At 45.4% G+C, this 18,553-nt stretch overlaps 2 protein-coding genes across 5 annotated transcripts; one reads left to right on the forward strand and one right to left on the reverse strand.

The window, feature by feature from the left end:
• Nucleotides 1–320: 320 nt before the first annotated feature.
• HNRNPUL2 (heterogeneous nuclear ribonucleoprotein U like 2) lies at nucleotides 321–10,142 on the reverse strand. Of its 2 annotated transcripts, XM_059931803.1 has the most exons (14): nucleotides 9,162–10,142; nucleotides 7,138–7,273; nucleotides 6,768–6,844; nucleotides 6,438–6,577; nucleotides 6,038–6,128; nucleotides 5,838–5,950; nucleotides 5,352–5,615; nucleotides 5,061–5,183; nucleotides 4,557–4,685; nucleotides 3,690–3,858; nucleotides 2,149–2,349; nucleotides 1,015–1,088; nucleotides 643–750; nucleotides 321–524 (listed from the first exon to the last, which is right to left on the reverse strand). In XM_059931803.1, the coding sequence occupies exons 1-14, from the start codon at nucleotides 9,700–9,702 to the stop codon at nucleotides 444–446; spliced, it is 2,247 nt and encodes a 748-aa protein (XP_059787786.1). In that variant the 5' UTR covers nucleotides 9,703–10,142; the 3' UTR covers nucleotides 321–443. The 2 variants fall into 2 exon arrangements, with proteins under 2 accessions (XP_059787786.1, XP_059787787.1); XM_059931804.1 differs by lacking the exons at nucleotides 321–524; nucleotides 1,015–1,088 and having other exon boundaries at nucleotides 657–750.
• A 177-nt stretch (nucleotides 10,143–10,319) lies between these two features.
• Nucleotides 10,320–18,105, forward strand: TTC9C (tetratricopeptide repeat domain 9C). Of its 3 annotated transcripts, none has more exons than XM_059931806.1 (4): nucleotides 10,320–10,641; nucleotides 11,413–11,705; nucleotides 15,272–15,454; nucleotides 16,396–18,105. In XM_059931806.1, exons 2-4 carry the CDS (start codon nucleotides 11,468–11,470, stop codon nucleotides 16,488–16,490), a joined length of 516 nt encoding a protein of 171 aa, XP_059787789.1. In that variant the 5' UTR covers nucleotides 10,320–10,641; nucleotides 11,413–11,467; the 3' UTR covers nucleotides 16,491–18,105. The 3 variants fall into 3 exon arrangements, with proteins under 3 accessions (XP_059787789.1, XP_059787791.1, XP_059787788.1); XM_059931808.1 differs by lacking the exon at nucleotides 10,320–10,641 and adding an exon at nucleotides 10,706–10,795; XM_059931805.1 differs by lacking the exon at nucleotides 10,320–10,641 and having other exon boundaries at nucleotides 10,810–11,705.
• The last annotated feature ends 448 nt before the right edge of the window (nucleotides 18,106–18,553 follow it).

Below are 18,553 nucleotides of genomic sequence, written 5' to 3' on the forward strand. Positions count from 1 at the left end.
CCTGGCTCGCACGCCTCCCCACCCTCTCCGCACCACCTCGCCGTCACTCTCCCTTACTCGGCTGCCGGTCCAGCTGCCTTAGAATGTCAGAAGGGTGACATTTTCAGTTCTCTCTTCCTGTCTGACTGCAGGGTATAGGACAGGCAGCCCTAAGTGCTGCTTTCTGAGCAAATGTTTTTTTGATTACAAATATCTAACTAGGTTTGAAATGTTTTATAGAATAAGACAATATTCTTTTCAACAAACTTTAAAAAAAAATGTACAGTTTTGTTGTTTGTTTCCACCCCCCTCCCCCCACTGCTTGCGCACCCTCCCCCCACCGCCCCTCCCCGGCAGCTCAGCCCCACCCCGGCAGCCCCTGTTTTCCTTGGTTGTGTTTTGGGGGGTGCTTGGCACCCCCAGAGATTCAGCTTCATGGCTGACAGGCGACAATGGCAGGGGCTTCACCGATACCCTTGGTAACCGTAGTAGTTCCTGTAGTATCGGTCTCTGTCCTGGGGATGGTGGTAGTAGTAATTCTGCCACTAGAAGAAAGGGGAAACTCCATCACTTGGAGCCACAGCTGGCTGAGGACGGAGAGGCATGACACTCATCCCTCTGGTCCTGCCCCCCTTCATCTCTCTATCCCCAGATGATACTTACATCCCGACTGTATTGTCTGTAATAGTCTCTGTATCTGTTGTACTCATAATCTCGCCCATAGAACCGATCGTAGTCTCCCCTGTATCGATCGTAGAAATTACGGTAACCCTGAGAAAGGAGAAAGAGAAGGAGTGAAGATGTGTGGGTTTTCAGCATCACAATCCACTGCTATCCCCCGTCTTAAATGAGACACATCTTCACTTGATATTATAAACAAGCTTAACCTTCCCAGGATAAAGTCTTCCAGAGGAACAAATTAAATGGGCAAAACCCTAAGCCCTGAGAAAACAGCCCAAACCACTCTGCTCCCCCAAGCCAATAGGAATGGCTGTCACGGCCCAGAGGGAGGAGCAGAAGGAGAGCTGCACTCACCCCTCTGTTTCCAGACTGCCCCCAGTACTGCTGCCCGTAGGCCCGGTTGTCGTAGCCTCGGCGCTGCCCGCCCACTGGAAGAGAAATGGAGAGCGCGCTCAGACAGCTGGCATGGGGTCCTGGCTCCACATCTGAGTGGAAATCAAAAAGTCGGAGCCAAAGGCAATTCTGGGGGAATAGGAGGCCTGCTTCTGCCAGGCTCACACAATGTTAATTAAAGCACCAGCCAGGATCTTTTAAAAAGTCTGAGGGGGGGTAGGGCAGAGGAATAGAGACACAAGAAAACCAAGCCACCTTGGTTTCACCTTTTGAAGCTCCCCAATTCCTGCAAAACATTTAAGATGCCAAAAGCATACATGGCAGAGTTAGAAACATGAGTAAAAACTGCCATTCGTAGAGTCACAGACTTTCAGCCTTGGAAGGGATCCTGGATATCATATAACCCAGACCCATCATTTTATACAAATGAACAAAGTCTACATGATAAGCTCTTCCAGGGTAGGAACTGTTGGTATTCCCACTGCCCAGCACGTAGCAGGCACTCAAGAATTTTGTTGACTTACACTTATAATTACGCACACACACACACACACACACACACACGCATTTTTAATGCACAGTGAATGCACACTGTGGTGGGGGTTGTTAACTGACAAACTAGACATTCAGGAGGGAAATTAATTCCACTAATAAGCTAACTTACTGTCTAACGCCCGCCCCAGATTACTGAATAATGCATTCACTTTCTGCTCTATACAGTTGGGTTGATCCAATAGACAAAGTAGCAAGGAAAAAGATAATCTGATTTCACTGCACAAATCCTTCATATAGACTACAACAGTGAAGGGGGAATCCATATGTAAAAATGAAAACTAGATAAATGAACAGGCTCAAGCATTGCTTTTCAAGGAAACAAATATTTTTGTTGAAAAATAACTACCTTTTGTTGAAGGATTATGGAAAAAGCACAAGAAGCTGGGAGTAAAGAACACAGGAGAAAATAAGCTCCGTAAAGAAGGGACTTCCTTATTGTTGGTGATCTGACTTGGTTTGCCTGGCCTTTCCTTGTGGGTCCTGCTGCACTCAGCACAGAGAACAGACTGAGGCTCGGGCTGGCAGGTCCCCAGGACTCACCGTAGCCTTGGCCTCTGCTTCGGTTCTGCCGGTTTCGCTTGTTTCGATTGTTTCGGCGGTTTGTCCGCTTCTCGGAGGGGGGCAGCAGCTTCCTTGCCTCCTCCTTGTACTTAGTGACAATGGGCTGAGCTTCCTCCTTCTCCAGCTCCCCGTATGTCACCTCATCCATATAGTCGCATTTTTCAGGCAGAGAGAAGTTGGCTGTAAGAGTAAGAGAGAAGCTTGTGGGCCTCCAAGTACATAGACGGGTAAGATCTCATAATGAAAACCCCACTACAAGAATAGGATTTTCTAAGCCTCATCTATTAATGCACAGAAGTGTGCTGGGTTCACTCTACGGGTTTTCCCTAAACTGTAACAGCCCCAGGCAAAGGGCTATCTGCAAACTGTAGATTTACAAGTTCTCAAGTGATCCATAATAAATTAAGAGTGAACTGGGTTAAGGTTTCTTATCAGGACAGAAGCAGGCAGCCAGAGGCTAAAAGTAACTGAGAAAGTTTTGGTGTTGGTTAGATAAGAAATACACTTTTAAAGAGACTCAAGAAGAAACTGACCCCAGCCTAAAGGCACTTACTCATCTATACAAGGAAAACAGTTAACAAGAGTACGGGGTCCTCATTAAAACCACCTGTGTATGATGGGAGAGCACACTTGCCAGTCTCTAGACATCAAGTTTAGAGGCTGAGTCCCAGCAGAATTCAATTCAATGAGGCTCTCCTGATTCTTAGATGAATCCAGTTAGCCCTCCGTTTTATAAAACTGAACTAAATTCCTCCAAGTGCTTGAGTACCAGTTATGGACTGGCTTAGTTCATTCTAAGTAAACTCAGAGAATCCAGCTCTTAAATGTGTAACCAGCTCCCATGCCTGGGCATTATCAGAATTCAAAGAGCCAGTAGTTGATAGCTCAGGTGGGATGCCAGGCGCTGAAGGCAGCAAGGGGAAAAACCAAACTCTGAGGTGAACAGCAAAAAACTAGATCAATCAAGATAGTTAATTTTGCCTTGTAGGGAACCTTGCTGTAAGGCTTTGTACCACACATATCAAAACCCAAAACAAACAAACAAACAAAAAAACAGGCCTAATGTGATACTAGAAATCAAAATATACTGATGAGATCATTCACCCCAACCACTACCATTTTAATTTGAACCACAAGAATGTCCCATCTCTAGAATATAAATTCAGTGAAGGCAGAGCTTCATTTCATTCATTCTTTCCCTGTGTCTAGAACAGTACTGGACAAATAGTAGACACTCTTAAGTATTTACTAAATGAATAACTGACTCATTGAAGCCTCTGCCTTAAGGCTATCACCCTGTGGTCTATCACCATTTCTCTTTTTGCATTTTATCAGAATGAATCAGGGGTTATTGCTTCACCATTCACTCTGCTCATTCATTAACCTTCAAGTGATCACACCCATTAATTTATTCCACAGATTTACACTTTACATGTGGAGAATCCTCCAGGTGCTAAGAGGCTCTAGTGAGGTGTGCATGGACCAAGGACAGGGCCCCTAACTTGCAGCGTTTAGCCCACCTTTCATCTCCAGCATTATAGACTGAGGCACATCGTCTCCCTCCACTTCCTTCCTCAGCTCCAGCCTCTTCTTCCAGTCCTCCTCATTAGGGACGACCACCACCACTTTCCGAGAGAAAGTCTTGAACAGCAATAGCTTCCGCCGTTGGCCAGAGTTGTACACGTTACACTAGGGACAAGAGGAGTACCAGACGTTTTAGGAATAAAAATTAAACTCTGATTCAACCAACAATTACTGAGCATCTTTCACAAGTGAGGCACTAGATTAGGGGTCTTATTTACACAATCTCTTTGAATTCTTCCAAAGCTACATGATGTTATCCTGTTTTACACAACATGAAAATTGAGACTCAGAGAGGCCAAGACTTGTCCAAGGTCACAAACCTAGTAAGTGGTGGAGCCATGAATCCAAAGCACCAACGCTCTTTCCATTGCCTCTAGAATGTGTTTTATAGTCTGGGTCCATACACTCTCTGGTAAAAACACTAAAAGTTGTATCTCTGAGTTCAAAACATATTACAACCGTAACACAACCACTTGGTCATAATCAGGTAACCTGATTCTGTTACTTAATTCAGTCTTCCTCTATATACGCACCCTATTTTGACTCTGAGCAATTTATTTTAATGAGATTTTTAAAAAAATTATTTATTTTGGCTGTGCCGGGTCTTAGTTGCAGCATGCATGCAGGATCTAGTTCCTTGACTAGGGATCGAACCCAGGGCCCCTGCATTGGGAGCACAGAGTCTTACCCACTGGACCACCAGCGGAAGTCCCTGAGCAATTTTATCAGATTAAGTGGATACCAAATCTTTTATCTTTGGACCTACTGTTAAATTAGGTTTCTTTTGAATGTTTGAACAATACCTGATCAAGAATGAAGTTCCTCTTTGTCCGGGAAGCAATCTGGACCAGCTTACTAAGGCACTGGGAGGCTTGCTGAACTAAAAGGTCTTGGCTTTTGGGGTCCATCTGTGGCTCCTCGAGCCCCTTCATCTAATGAGTTTGAGAGGAAGAGAAACACAAGAAGTTACACAGTAAGTTAAAGCCCAAGAATCACTGGTAAATGCCACACCACCACCACATCAGTTCACTGACATTCCTCAGTGCTGGGAATGTTGTCCATTTCCTACAGAACTCATTTCCAGTCTCAATCTGGATATACTCCAGACTTTACCAGCTTTCAGATTTGACAACACAGCAAAGGAAAACAAATCTACCATAAACACATACTGAGAACTCATTTCTTTATTTGTGGGGCCCTTGTTCTCAGACACCTGAAAGACCAACTCCACTGGGAAAAGATTATATAAGTTTCTTGGTACCTCAAGAGCTAATATCACAGCGGACTAACCCCTCCCAGCAACTCACCCTCATTTGATTGAGCACAGTCTCAGCTCCCAGGACATTGTATCTTTTCTCAGGGTTTTCTTTTGTGTATTTCAGTGCCCACTGGGTCTTTCCAGATCCAGGCAGTCCCACCATCAGAATCACCTGCAAGTAAACCAGGAATGCTTTAAAAAATAAGTGAGGGTCATGTTTACAAAGCCCAATTTAAGAACATCCTCCCCTTCCCCCAGCTGGGTAAAGTTTTCAGAAGAAAAGCGACCCACCCACCATTCCAAGCATAAGCACCAAGGTTCTGCACACTCTCCGGCATACCTCACACTCCTCTATGGTCTTGGGAGGGACCGCAGTGCGCACGCGCTCCTCCACAGGCACGGCATGGATGAACACAAACTCTTCTGGCGGTGGGAAGAAGGGCTCCTCCTTCTGACCAAAATTTAATTCTACAACACAATTTTTGCAGAGGACATGGGGTAGGAGGGCCCGGTCAGCCAGGGATTCCTTGTTGATACGGAATGCCACACCAAGGTCTTCTCCATTCTTGGAAAAGGAAAGTTCTACTTCTTCAGCCTCAAAATTCTACAACGACGAAAGACAAGAGCATTTATGGGCACACAGAGCTTGAGGTTGATTAATCTTACAATTTAATCTTTTTTTTTCTCTACTCCAACTGCTGTACTAAACAACTATGTGAGCAATGCATCAAACGCAGAAAAGACAGCAGCTGATGGGAAGCAAATTGATCCCTAGTGCCCTCTATTTACTCCTTGTTACAAATCTACAACTTTCAGGAGCACTTACAGCAAAGCAGCCAATGACATCATTCTCCCCAAAAGTCTGGCCAAATTCCTCAAACTGCCCATTCTCTGCCTTGAGTCCTCGTCCATCGAAACCGTAAGAGAATTCATCCTCACCTAGAATAATCAGCAGATTAGTTACCTACACTCAAACCTCCCACAGAGCAGCAAACACTAAAATGATTAAGTTAAAAATAACTTTACCAAGCTGTGGATGGGAAAAATCAACAGACCATCCAACTCGAAGGAGAGAAACCTCTGTGCAGCCTTCTTTCATTGGGAGATTCTGGGTTATCTGGCCAAGTCAGAAAAGGAACTTTCAGATACTCGAGCAAAGTCTGAGTTAGACAAGATTTTGATACAAACCGAAAACGACAACTATCACAACTCAACATCAGAAAAACAACTGTCAATGAACTTAAACCAAAGCCATGAGGGTCAATTTCTTGGTTACTGGAGCTACGGTTGTCATTCAAGTGTAGTGCCTTTTTCTGCACTAATAAAATACTGGTGGGCGGTAAACTACTATGTACTAGAGCCCAGTACATAGTAGTTTAGTGACTAATTTAATAAATGAATGGTCCTAATGAGCTGTACACACTACCTTGGCCTCAAAGCAGACTTTCCCCTTTGTCACTCCGTAAGTACTTCTTGCCCCAGACCAAAGGGTGGGGAACTTCTCTGAGAAAAGTGGCTGCCCTCCATAGCGGTCTTTGCTCACTTGAAAATGGAGATCCGAGGTATCTGTTAAGAAAGAAGCAATCTGTTTACTCCAATGCCCAACACTTGAAGCCACCAATAGAACACAAATATACCCAGTTCTCAAGAATGGATACAAAGTTTAAATCTCTTCAAAGTTGCAGGCCATGAAGTTTCAATCTCCAAAATCACTTTTGATTGGTTTAAAACCTCAACCTGTCTGCCTTATACATACACGTGTCCAGGTTCACAAGAGTCTGATCCTCTTCCTCATCTTTTGCCTCTTCTTCCGGGGGTGGTGGAGACTTTGAACTATACATATGAGAGAAAAACAAATACAATGTAACCAAAGTCCTCTAATTTGAAAGGTGTCTGCATGACATCAGGTCTGTTTATCAGCAAATATAAAATTCCAGCAGACAGCTTCTTTCAACAAATGTGAAAAGGGCAACAGGAGCTTTCAGGGTAGATTTAATCTAAAACTTAGGCCTGTAAAAACCTATTCCATTTTTAATCCACCCCTCTTTCCAGACTCTCTGGTCAACATCAGGTATACCAAAATCAGAGCAGACACTCCCTTCAATGAAAGGGACTATTTCCCTCACCGGCTGTGGTAAGCCTCCTCTCGGAATTCATAGTAAGCTCGGCCATGTTCATCCTTCTCATCCCGCTGTCTCTTTACCCCCCGCCGCTCACCATCTGAGCCTGCTGGTTTTGACTTTTCACTATCTTGGTCATCTCCTACAAAAAGGAGGGAAAGAAAATCAGCAGTTTTCATACTGGAGTGTAGAATAAGCTCAGAACCAACAGAAACTAAAGGAAGACCTGCATATCTGTCTAGTCAGAAGAGCCAGGTTTTTCCCATTGCATTCATAGAATGTTTTATTTCCAAAGATGATCATCTTCCTGTCATTGGCTGGGATTTTATTTAAAAAAAAAAAAAAAAAGGGACATTATGGGCTAATTACAGTCAAGCAGTAGATTAAAAATTTGGCAATTTTTGCATTCTAAATTTATCTGCTTAAATCAGGTCAAGCTTGCAGATTTTCCCACCAATATGACATAAAAGAAACATCCCATAAGTTTTTTAAAAACTTCATAGCTTAACTTCGATTTCTATCAGATTTGGATTTAAGCTGGACACTTAATATATGTTTTCCAACACTTTTCCACAGCTTCATGTTACAGAAGCCTCAATTTTTTTTTTTTTAAGAGTTTGCCTTTCCAGCTTTGAAACGCACAGCCATCCACAGCTTTACTTACATAGCTAATGGACTATGGTGTATATACAGAGCTGTATTTTTATCACAGATTTTTACTGAAACTTGCAGGAGCAAACCATTAAGTCACAAGAGACCCATAAATAATATTGCATCTTTACTGCACATAATTTGGGGCACAAAGGTGCTGTCATACAGTTAGCAACATTCTTCACAAGAGGAGAAAAAAACCCCAGATTTTCCTTGGACTTTTTTTGGTTTGTAACACTAAAGTTTTTAATAATAACTTCTTTAAAGAAGTCCTTTATCCCTCAACCTTTTTTATCTGCTATCTGGCGGTACACGTTAAGTCAAAGGTTATGTAATGGGATTTTTGTTCCAGGACATAGGACAATCTGCAAGTTGCATGTGACTGTTGTAGAATGGGTTCCAATTATACCATCACACCAAGCAGCAGCCTAAAAAATGTATTATAAAAGGAACTAAAGCAAGCCACTTCATATTAAGAATGGGAAGCCGCTCTAGCTTTCCTCCCTACCCTGACAAGACAGTTATGGATCAGCTCCAACCATCCAATTACTTCAAAGAGAGAAAGGTCACTAACTCCCTAGGGCAACTCTATACAGTCTCTTCCACAAGGTTACTCAATGGACCCACCAACACCCCAATCATTTCAATTCAGGAAGTCAAGGACCCGAAATGTAAAAAGCTAGCTAAGTGTACAGCAATTATACAAATTTGCCCATCCATCCACTCAGATGAAAGATTAAAATTTAGTCGTAAGAATTCAGACAAGGTTAAACCCCTAGCCAAATAACGTTGATTAACATTCTAAATGCTGTGGATTAAAACTTTTTCTTCCGTAGTTAACGATTAAACTTGACACCCTCACACCACAGGCTGCTAAAGCAGGAGCAATGTTAGATTTCCAGATTTTCGCTGTGGCTCAAACTCTAATACTGAGCTTTCGATGGGGCGAACTTTGACGAACTGAGCTTATTGCTTAATTTCATGGCGAAAAAGTCAACAGTCGGGCCGAAGCCTCCAACAGTCGGTCTGGCTGTCCGTGTAATCAACAATTCCTCAGTGCATTCTCGGTTTAGGAAAAGATAACCAGCACCGCGGGAGCCTGCTCCAACAGGTAGCTCATAAGCAGTTCGCAAGCAACATCGCTTACTTCCATCCACTACCACCAAGCAACCAAGTTAGGCAGGAACCTCCCGCCTGCAGAAAGTGGGGCCACCAGAGGTAGTCAAACCCCCCAAAAAGGTGGGTAGAGGACGAAAGCCACCTCCCCTGGGGAGTCCCACAGAATGGCGATGGGAATCGAACCCCGCGATGCAGGGCTTGGTGCTGGGTCAGGGGCGCACCCGGCAGATTGGAGCCGGGCTCCGCTGCCAGCTCCTCACCCTGTTCCTCTGCGGCCTTGTCACCCGGCGCCTCGGATCCCGGCGTCTCGTCTCCGCTCCGATCCTCCGGCTCATCTTCCTCCCCCTTGCCGGTGCCCTGCTCTTCGCCACCGTTCACCCCACCTGACTCGGCTGTGGCCTCCTCCTCCGGTTTCTCGGAAGCATCGGGCTCGGCCGCGGCCTCCACGGCTGCCGCCTCCGGGGGCTCCGGCGGCGGCTGTGCGGCCTGGCCCGAGGCCTGGGCAGGGGGTGGCTCTTCGTCTTCGTCCTCAAGCAGCGCCTCCTCGTCCTCCTCCTCCTCCTCCTCGTCCTCCTCCTCGTCCCCGCCCGGGCCGCCGCCCGACGCGGCCACAGGCCGAGGCTCCGCCTTGCAGGCCCCGCCGGGCCCGGCCCCGCCACCGCCGGCCTCGTCCTCGAGCATCTCGGCGTCCAGCGCCTCCTGCAGCCGCTGCGCCAGATCCACCTTGAGGCCGCGCGAGTCCAGGCCGCGCCGCTGCAGCTCCGACCGCAGCTCGGTCACTTTCAGCCGCTTCACCTCCATCGCCGCCGCCGCCTCCTCCGCCTCCCGCCGCCTCCTCCCCTGCGAACCGTCGACCGAGCCCGACCGCGCAGGCGCCGCCGCCGCCCGCCTCCGCCTCACGCGCCAGCACTGAGCCCGCGCGAGCGAGTGCACGCACGTAGGCACGCAGGCAGAAGGCCGCGCGCAGCCTCCGCTACGTAGTGTTTGTTTCTCGCCCTTCCTCCCTCCCCCTTTCGGCCCTCGGAGCCCAAAACAACGCAGCAGGGAGCTGCTTCCTCTCCAGCCACCTTGGTTCCCCTGCCGCGGGCGGGCGGGCGGGTGGGCGCGCGCCGAGGACGACGGACTTCCCTCTCTTTACCTCCCGCCCCCTCTCACCCCCTGGGCCAATCGCCGCCAGCGGCTTCACGGCGCAGTCGCACCGGAGCCGGAGACGGGAAAGGCTGGCTTCGGCTCAAGTGCCTCGTAGTACCGAGGTGTGTGCGCACCCGTCTCTCCGTACTTCCAGCCGGGGCTCCGCGCAGCCGCCCGGAGCTCCCTCGCCACACGCCCCTCCCACCCCGTCACCACCCTTACTTCCGTCTGACCCGATCGCTCTGTTGTCGTAGGGCTTGCTCGCTAATCTCTGTTCCCTAGTGTCTGTTCGTGCAGCCACTTCTTGAGAGAGAAAAAAGCCAGAAGGAAAGCAGGGAAGCTCCTGCAACGTGAATGCCTACTGGCAATTGTCTTTCTGGTTAGTCAACAAAAGGGCTCTCCAAAACCTTGCAAGGACTGCAGTAACTAACCCCGGCCCTCTTTTTTTCCCCCCCCTCAATCCTTCAACTTCTACCCAGCAACAGACACCCTGACCTCGCCGTATTGGCCAACTTGAATCGTCATCTGCAATTCTGATTGGTCCCTCAAGATCTTTCGGATTTTTTTTTCAATTGGCGAAGCTGCCAGAGGATTTCCGCCCACCCCACGGTTGGTCCACTGGGGAGGCTGGAGAGGCGGGGTCGTTTCTGCGGGATTACTTTTCCGGGGCCGCTTCTGATTGGGCGGCGTGGAGCAATGCGCGCCACCCTTTAGACACCAAGCTGTCGGGAGGCTGACCCTGCCTTCTTCGTACTCCCCGCCGGTAAATCGAAGCCCAGCGGGGAGACTTCGGGTTCGGCCACTTGCTGGGGGCGAGGGGCTGGCCGCGGGGCATGCGAGGCTTGCATGAGCGGCGGTTGCGGCCGCGTCACCCTCGGCCTGTGTTTGGGGTGCACGGACCGCATTCACCTCGGTTCCCCAACTCCTGGCCCGGAGGTCAACAAATGCTGGTTGAATAAGTGCGAACAAAGAGCTGGGATGGAGGCAAGCCCTCTAGACCTCTTTTAGCAGTTGTCCCCGCCTACTCCCTTCCACTTCCAGGTCAGGGAGGTGTGTCCGAAGGAAAGGAGGAAGCAAATTCCGCCGGCGTTTGTACGCCGGCCACAATTTTGTAGTACGGCCTTCGCTTTCTCGTGGGGTCTCCTCACCCCGGAGTCGCCGCTTTAGGAAATCAGTTAATCTCTGGCCTTACTCTTACCACGTCCTCTCCCTGATCAATCCCCTGCACTTCTAGAGATTGAAAAATAACTGCAGAGAGGAAAGGAAGGGGCTGTAGTAGAATCAAGGAAACCTCATTCCCTGAGAGGCCTCCTGGAGAAGGAGAATTTCCTGCTTTTTTAAGTCGGCTACCAAAATCGGTTATTTCGCTCCTATTCCCAGAGCTTCGGTTGCTCTTTCACTTCCCAATTCCTCAAGAGCACTGGGCGACAAAGTTATGGAGAAGCGCCTGCAGGAGGCTCAGCTGTACAAGGAGAAAGGGAACCAATGTTACCGGGAAGGGAAGTACCGAGATGCTGTGAGTGGGTACCATCGAGCTCTGTTGCAGCTGCGGGGTCTGGATCCAAGTCTGCCCTCCCCGATACCTAATCTGGGACCCCAGGGCCCGGCCCTCACACCTGAACAAGAAAACGTACTGCGCACCACCCAGACAGACTGCTACAACAACCTAGCTGGTAAGAACAGGGCTGAAGGGTGGGTAGAGTGTCAAGGCCGGGACATGAAAGTCTGAGAACACTGGGAAAAACACTGACGTGCTTCTCTGCCGTCGTCTAGTTATTCTGCCATGAACTGAAATTTATTTTCAATCTGTAGGGTCTAATTGAGTTTCTGTAGAGCCGTACTTCTCAGACTTCACTTGGAGAGTTTGTTAAACACAACTTCTTGAGCCCTGTCCCCACGATTCCGATTTAATGGGTCGGTGGTTTGTGTGTTGGGCGATGTGTGTACCAATTTGCATTTCTAACAAACTCCCGGTTGATGCTGATAGGTTTAGGGAATTTCGCACGCTATAGAGAAAATACTGAACCTACGTTTAGAGTATTGTTTCTTTAATATTTAAAATATAGGAAGGAAGGCACTTGCTTTAACTGGTGGTGTAAGTTATCCATCTTAGATATTTTGGATAGCTTTTCCTCATTTTCCTTCTTCCTATAAATCAGCTAGATGGTAACCTGGGTAACCAGTATCTTCCTTATCCAGCTGGCCTTGAATGAAGAGGTGGATTCCAGAGTTAGTATCGCTAGGATTAATCTGCTAAAAGAAGGGAGACTTCTTAGGTCTGTTTTATAGCAGGCAAAATAACCATAGAGCTAATTAAGTTATTTTGAAGTATATTAAAATATGCTAATGGTCCCAGTTGAGGCCACAGAAATTATTAGGAGTAGTTTTTATACTTTGTAATAGTTGTTTAAATGATTTTTTTTTTTTGCTTACTACACCACTCATCAGCTGTGATTTGGTGAAAATCTAGCTTTTTTACAGTGTGTGTCCAGAGCTCCTCTTAGACTCAAGTAACAGTAGTTAGAGTAGCTAATATTTCAGTTCATTCAACAATTATTTATTGGGTACTGAGGATACTGCAGTATTATAAAACAGATAAAGATCCCTGCTCTCATAGGGAGATGAACAAATAACAAAAGAGGTAACATGTATTAGAAGATGATAAGTAATGCGGAAAAGAATAAAGCAGAAAATGGGGTTAGGGACTTCCCTGGCGGTCCAGTGGTTAAGACTCCATGCTTCCAATGCAGGGGGTGCAGGTTCCATCCCCAGTCAGGGAACTAAGATCACACATACTGCGTGGAGCGGCCCAAAAAAAAAAACAAAACAGAAAAGAAAATGGGGATAGTGAGTGCCATAGGCATGGAAGTGTTAGGTAGTGGTCAGGGAAGGCTCATTAAGGTGACATTTATGAAATGCCGTGTTTAAGCCCTTTATACACATATACATGTAAACCTATTTAAGTGTCACAGCAATCCTTTGAGGTAGATTTAAGGAAACATCTAATAAGTGGTGGAGCTAAAATTAAACCTGGGAAATCTTAATTGCAGAGCTTAAGCTCTTATTGCAGAATACTGTACATTATTAGAGAATAGAATACACATTGGGGAATTGACCAGAAATGAAGGAAATGAGATGGGTACTTGTAAATATCGTGACTCTCCAGGTGGACTTGAGGGCAGAGACTGTGGCTTATCCATCTATAGACCCTCTGCTTGGGGGTGCTTGGTAGATGCTCCATAAAGACTCACTAAAATTAACAAATTTCACTTACATGTAAGTGAAATTTACATGTTGGGCAGTTTATTTATAGTATCTCTCATCTTTATAAAAATTCTGCAAGGTAGTTATGATTTTCCCCATTTTACAGATAAGGAAATCAGACCATGTCACTGTCTAAAACCATCCAATGGCATCACATTACACTTAGGAAAATATTCAAACTCTGACCTTCCCCGGCACGGCCTGACCTGATCTGGCTCCTCCACAGACCGAATTCACAAAGCATGCGTCCACCTTCCAGCTTTGTAGAATCTCTTCTGTCAGCTAGGATGCCCTGTCCCTTGAATGACCCTTGTCATTCAGATCTTGGCCCAAAAGTCACTTTCTCAGGGAAGCCTTCTGTAATCAAACATCACTCTGACCTCATTCACTCTCTGTCCCAGCACAGTTCTGTTTTCCTCAAAGCACTAATAAATAAGTGAATTTCTTAGTGCATTCCTCCTACCTGGGAACTGGGATGCAAGCTCTATTTACTCGTCAAGGTGTCTGTCTCGTTCCTCTCCTCTCCTGCTCCTAACTCCGCCTAGCACATGGTCAGTTCTCCATAACTAATTGTCGAATGAATGAATGAAGCTCAGGGATGGGTTAGCTGACCGCTTGGAAGTACCTAAGTACTGTTATAAACCATATGGCCACTTGGTGGGGATGTTGTAGAAGGGATGCAGACATCAGCCCTGATTCTCCTTCCTTCTCAGCACCGTGATTTAATAATGCTGTGTTTAATCCCACAGTTGTAAAACAGGGAATGCATTTCCCTTCTTACTTATAGAAAGGCAGAACACTGACCTGAACATTGCCTCCTAAACAGATTTGTGGTTTGAGGTCCCATTCTTTCATCCAAGGGAATAGTGAAGTAATATATCGTCATTGAGAATGGTGGTAATTTTTGAGTTAGAGAGTCCTTGGTTCAGATTTCTTACTCATTCCACCTAGAAGCTGTGGGATCTTGGACAACTTACTTGACCTTTGTGAACCTTGATTTCTTCATCCATTAAATGGAGATGGTAACACATACTGACTTCAGAGGGTGGATGAGAAGATTAAACAAGCACATAGCACAGCGCTTACTATTTCCTCACACAATTAATGGCAACGGTTGTTGTTAACAGAGCTTCAGTACAAGCATTGTGGTGAAATGGGAGATTCAAGACAGAGAGCCTCGGGTAGAAGAGATACACTGAAGAGTTTGTTTGTTTGTTTGTTTGTTTAAAGATATGGCAATTTATTATTTATTTTTATTTATTTATGGCTGTGTTGCGTCTTCGTTTCTGTGCGAGGGCTTTCTCCAGTTGCGGCAAGCGGGGGCCACTCTTCATCGCGGTGCGCGGGCCTCTCACTATCGCGGCCTCTCTTGTTGCGGAGCACAGGCTCCAGACGCGCAGGCTCAGTAGTTGTGGCACACGGGCCTAGTTGCTCCGCAGCATGTGGGATCTTCCCAGACCAGGGCTCGAACCCGTGTCCCCTGCACTGGCAGGCAGATTCTCAACCACTGCGCCACCAGGGAAGCCCCCAATGAAGAGTTTTAATTAAATAAATTTTTCTTCTTGGCTGTGCCACGCAGCATGCAACATCCCAGTTCCCCGACCAGGGATCGAAGCCGCACCCCCTGCAGTGGACGCGCGAAGTCCCAACCACTGGACCACCAGGGAAGTCCCCATAAATAAATTTTAAAGTATGTTCTTATCAACTTTTATAGCTGGGCCTGACCCACACTAGGTACGTGCTAGGCATTTGGTAGATAGTGAAGTAAACTGTGAGGTATGTGAAGCTTATATTCACTGCTGTATCCCCAATGGCTAGAAGAACGTCTGGCACATGGTGGACACTTGAATGTATTTGTTGGATGAGTGAATGTTGACATCATCCTAGGTTTGGTACTGCCTTGAGTTGGGCAATGGAACTTAGTGTAATAAGGTCCTCCTCCCTCTTCTCTCTTCCTTCCATTTGGCCCCATTAGCCTGTCTTCTTCAGATGGAGCCAGTAAACTACGAACGGGTGAAAGAATACAGTCAGAAAGTCCTGGAGCGACAGCCTGATAATGCCAAGGCCTTGTATCGGGCTGGAGTGGCCTTTTTCCACCTGCAGGACTATGACCGGGCTCGGCATTACCTCGTGGCCGCTGTCAATAGGCAGCCAAAAGGTGAGAGAAGGGGACTGAAGCAGTAAGTACAAAAAATTGTTCCACCGAGGTAGTATCTGTGGGAAGGTGTTTTATTTTATCTTTCAACTTACTGAATTTTGAAAAGAGGTAATAATACAGTCACATGTTCCAAATTCAAAAAGTATAAAAAGATATATGACAAACAGGCCTTCTACTCCTGTATTCTTGCCTCCACAGGAAAGCAATATTGTACATGCTCGAGAAATAATCTTACAATGTTGTTTTTCAAGTTTCAGTTCCTAGATGGGGCCAAAAATAGGATCTGGATTCCAATGAATAAACATGATAATCCTCATTTCTACCAGTTCTCCAGCTGGGGTCTGGCCTTTGCTTAACTATCCATTTATCCTTTAGCTCAGCTAACCCCAGGTATGACCTAGAAGAAGGACAGGCCTCCTGAGAGAAAATTTGAGGCTTGTTTCCAAGGGCAAAAGAATATTGTGAAGAGAATGACAGACTCATTCCTGTGTTGGTGGTTCAGCACTGAAAATTGTCTCCCATTTTGCATTCTGGCTTAGAGCGGCTACTGAAGTAAGAGGGTCCCCAAACATACAGTAATTCAGCAAAATCTCTCTAATTGAACGGGAAAGCCATTATGAATTAATAAAGATATATGAGCCGTTGTTCACATTTCTTACCTTCAAGTACATAGATTAACTGCCAGCCATATATAGTAGCTTTAGAGACTTGCTCTGACAATAACTATTTCTTCAAGCTCCTTTTCATTATTAAGTTAGCATCCCTGTACAAGATTTTTTAATAATGCAAATAATGAATGAATGAGATTTACTATTGCATAGAATTGTTGTGATCTATGCAAATGGAAAGATTTTAGGAAATGGAAATGTGTTCGTAATCCTCTTCTGCCCAGAGGTACGATTATGGCCTGTCTCTAATTGCCTTCTTTGCCCTGTTCTAAGACGCCAGTGTCCGGCGGTACCTTCAGCTAACGCAGTCGGAACTCAGCAGCTACCATCGGAAAGAGAAGCAGCTCTACCTGGGCATGTTTGGTTAACAAAGAAGAAAGATACCCCTCCACTGGAACTTAGGTGAACCATTAAAGACCCATCAAGGGGAAACCTGAGCCTCAGCAAGAGAAATTAACCCCATACCTCTGACCGAGGTGAACTTCTATTTTGTTTCTAGTTCTGCACGAACTCTTTATTGCTTACATAGTCTGTGTCTGTTTTTGTTTCTCCATCTATGTATTTATACGGCTTTTAATATGTGGTATTATTAGGGATATTTGCCTTGAGAAATACAACCAGAAAACATTCATCAGTTATGGGTGGAATTAATCATACCTTTGGCATAGATTTTAACGATAGATGTTGGTAGATGTAGTCATATACAAAGGAGAAGACTAGCAGAGGATGAAGTAATAAGGAAGGCAGAGAGGAGTTTCTTCCTTTGTTTCCTCAGATGCCCAAAGCCAAACTTACACAGGCCACAAACTGGCAAATATACGTACTGTGAAACTAGACAATTATAAATTGGGCCCACACGGCTCAGAATGAAAGATTTGAAATTAACCATCTTGATTAAAATAATTCCTTTGTCTTAATGTTCCACATACATTCAGATTCTTTTTCCCCCACAAAAGTATCTAGTTCCTCTTGTTTCTCTTGGTAATTTCTAGTCCTTGCTATTGTTCACACTCAGATCATTAATATAGTATACTTATTTTTTTTTTTTATTAAACCCTTCTGTCTTAAAACTTCTGGAGTCAAGCATTTAAGTATATATTTTGTAATCTTTTAAAAGCCCTCATGCCAAAAAAACACTCATAAACATTTTAATTTTTAATAGGTGCATATCTATAGTATGCTCATTTCTCTAAAAAAACATAGGAAAGACAGTTTACCAAGTCTTCTAGAAACAATACCATAAAAGAACAGGATAAAAACATAGATCTGTTCTTTACTTGTTACCTGCCCCCTTGTATTTTGCAGGAGCTCACTTCCTTAAAGAGGAGGGAAACAGTGAGGAAAGGTTCTCTTTCCTTAGGGCCTTTTAAGCACCAACGAACTTTCTGGAAGATTTGTTGGGCATGGGTGCAGGCGCAGATCTGGTGCAGTCATGGCTCAGTAGGAGGCTTCATCAACCAGGAGCTCCTTTGTCATTCTGCTAATGTCCACAATGTATGAGTTGTACAGAGTAGATAAGACCATAATAGCACTGCTTCTACCTTTATGAGTGAAGGTAATAAGCATGTGTCATTAGCCATCATACACAGACAGATGTCAGACAGAAACCCCTTAGTCTTGCCAAGTGTACACAAGCTCTTCTCCCTTTATCAGTAATGCCTCTCTTTCAATGAGCTAGGCTCATCTTTGAGTCTCCCTGTACCCTTAAATAATACAACCATCAACTTACAAACAAAAAGTTTTCATACCAAATGATCTTTTAAGTCCAAGGACAGAACTAACAAAAGTTGAATATTTTATTCCTCTTCCAAGCTTCTTAAATTTCTAAGCCTAGACTGTGGCCAAATTATGTCATGGTTGTGTGTTATGTTTGTTTGGGGTTGGTTTTGCTTTGTGATTTTCTTTTTTTCCCCTAAGACTTGATGTTACAGTAAGCTATGTTCTGCATCAATGAGGAAAAAATAAAACTGATATTTAAAAATATATTGTAGAAATTTATTGCACTAACCCTTTTTTAGCACTACTAAGAGACAAAGTGGTCAGACTTACATTTCGGTCTTTAATTTGAAGGCCAGCTCCTAACAGAGATGTTAACGAACGGGAAAGTGGACAAAGGTAGGCAGTCAGATGTGGGTCTGGAGGAGGTCTGGCCAGCCCACATGCTGAAGGAATCAGCCAGAGGTGCCTCAGTCTCTGTACTCAGAAGTTTGTGGAGGGGGGAGGCTGCTCACCTTACCAATCCTTAATGGTTTCCACACAGGATTTGAGGGTTTGATTGAAGAGAAAGCATTCATGGTGATGTGAGGATTCATACTGCACATAAGGGACAGTTTAGAACAGTGTTTCCCTCCAAACCAATACCCACCATCTTTACAGTCTTGCCAAAATCACATACTACCTATACTACTTTTTAGTCAATATTTTATTTAAA

Source organism: Balaenoptera ricei, chromosome 8 (genome assembly GCF_028023285.1).
Source record: "Balaenoptera ricei isolate mBalRic1 chromosome 8, mBalRic1.hap2, whole genome shotgun sequence".
NCBI lineage: Eukaryota > Metazoa > Chordata > Mammalia > Artiodactyla > Balaenopteridae > Balaenoptera > Balaenoptera ricei.

What these genes read in the sequence shown, in the direction of transcription:
- TTC9C (XM_059931806.1), top strand. Translation starts at nt 11,468, where the DNA reads ATGGAGAAGCGCCTGCAGGAGGCTCAGCTGTACAAGGAGAAAGGGAAC. An exon ending in CTGCTACAACAACCTAGCTG is followed by an intron (nt 11,706 to 15,271) that starts GTAAGAACAGGG and finishes TGGCCCCATTAG; the next exon opens with CCTGTCTTCTTCAGATGGAG. An exon ending in TGTCAATAGGCAGCCAAAAG is followed by an intron (nt 15,455 to 16,395) that starts GTGAGAGAAGGG and finishes CCCTGTTCTAAG; the next exon opens with ACGCCAGTGTCCGGCGGTAC.
- HNRNPUL2 (XM_059931803.1), bottom strand. Translation starts at nt 9,702, where the DNA reads ATGGAGGTGAAGCGGCTGAAAGTGACCGAGCTGCGGTCGGAGCTGCAG. An exon ending in AGACCATAGAGGAGTGTGAG is followed by an intron (nt 5,184 to 5,351) that starts GTATGCCGGAGA and finishes GTTTACTTGCAG; the next exon opens with GTGATTCTGATGGTGGGACT. An exon ending in TATAATGCTGGAGATGAAAG is followed by an intron (nt 2,350 to 3,689) that starts GTGGGCTAAACG and finishes TTACTCTTACAG; the next exon opens with CCAACTTCTCTCTGCCTGAA.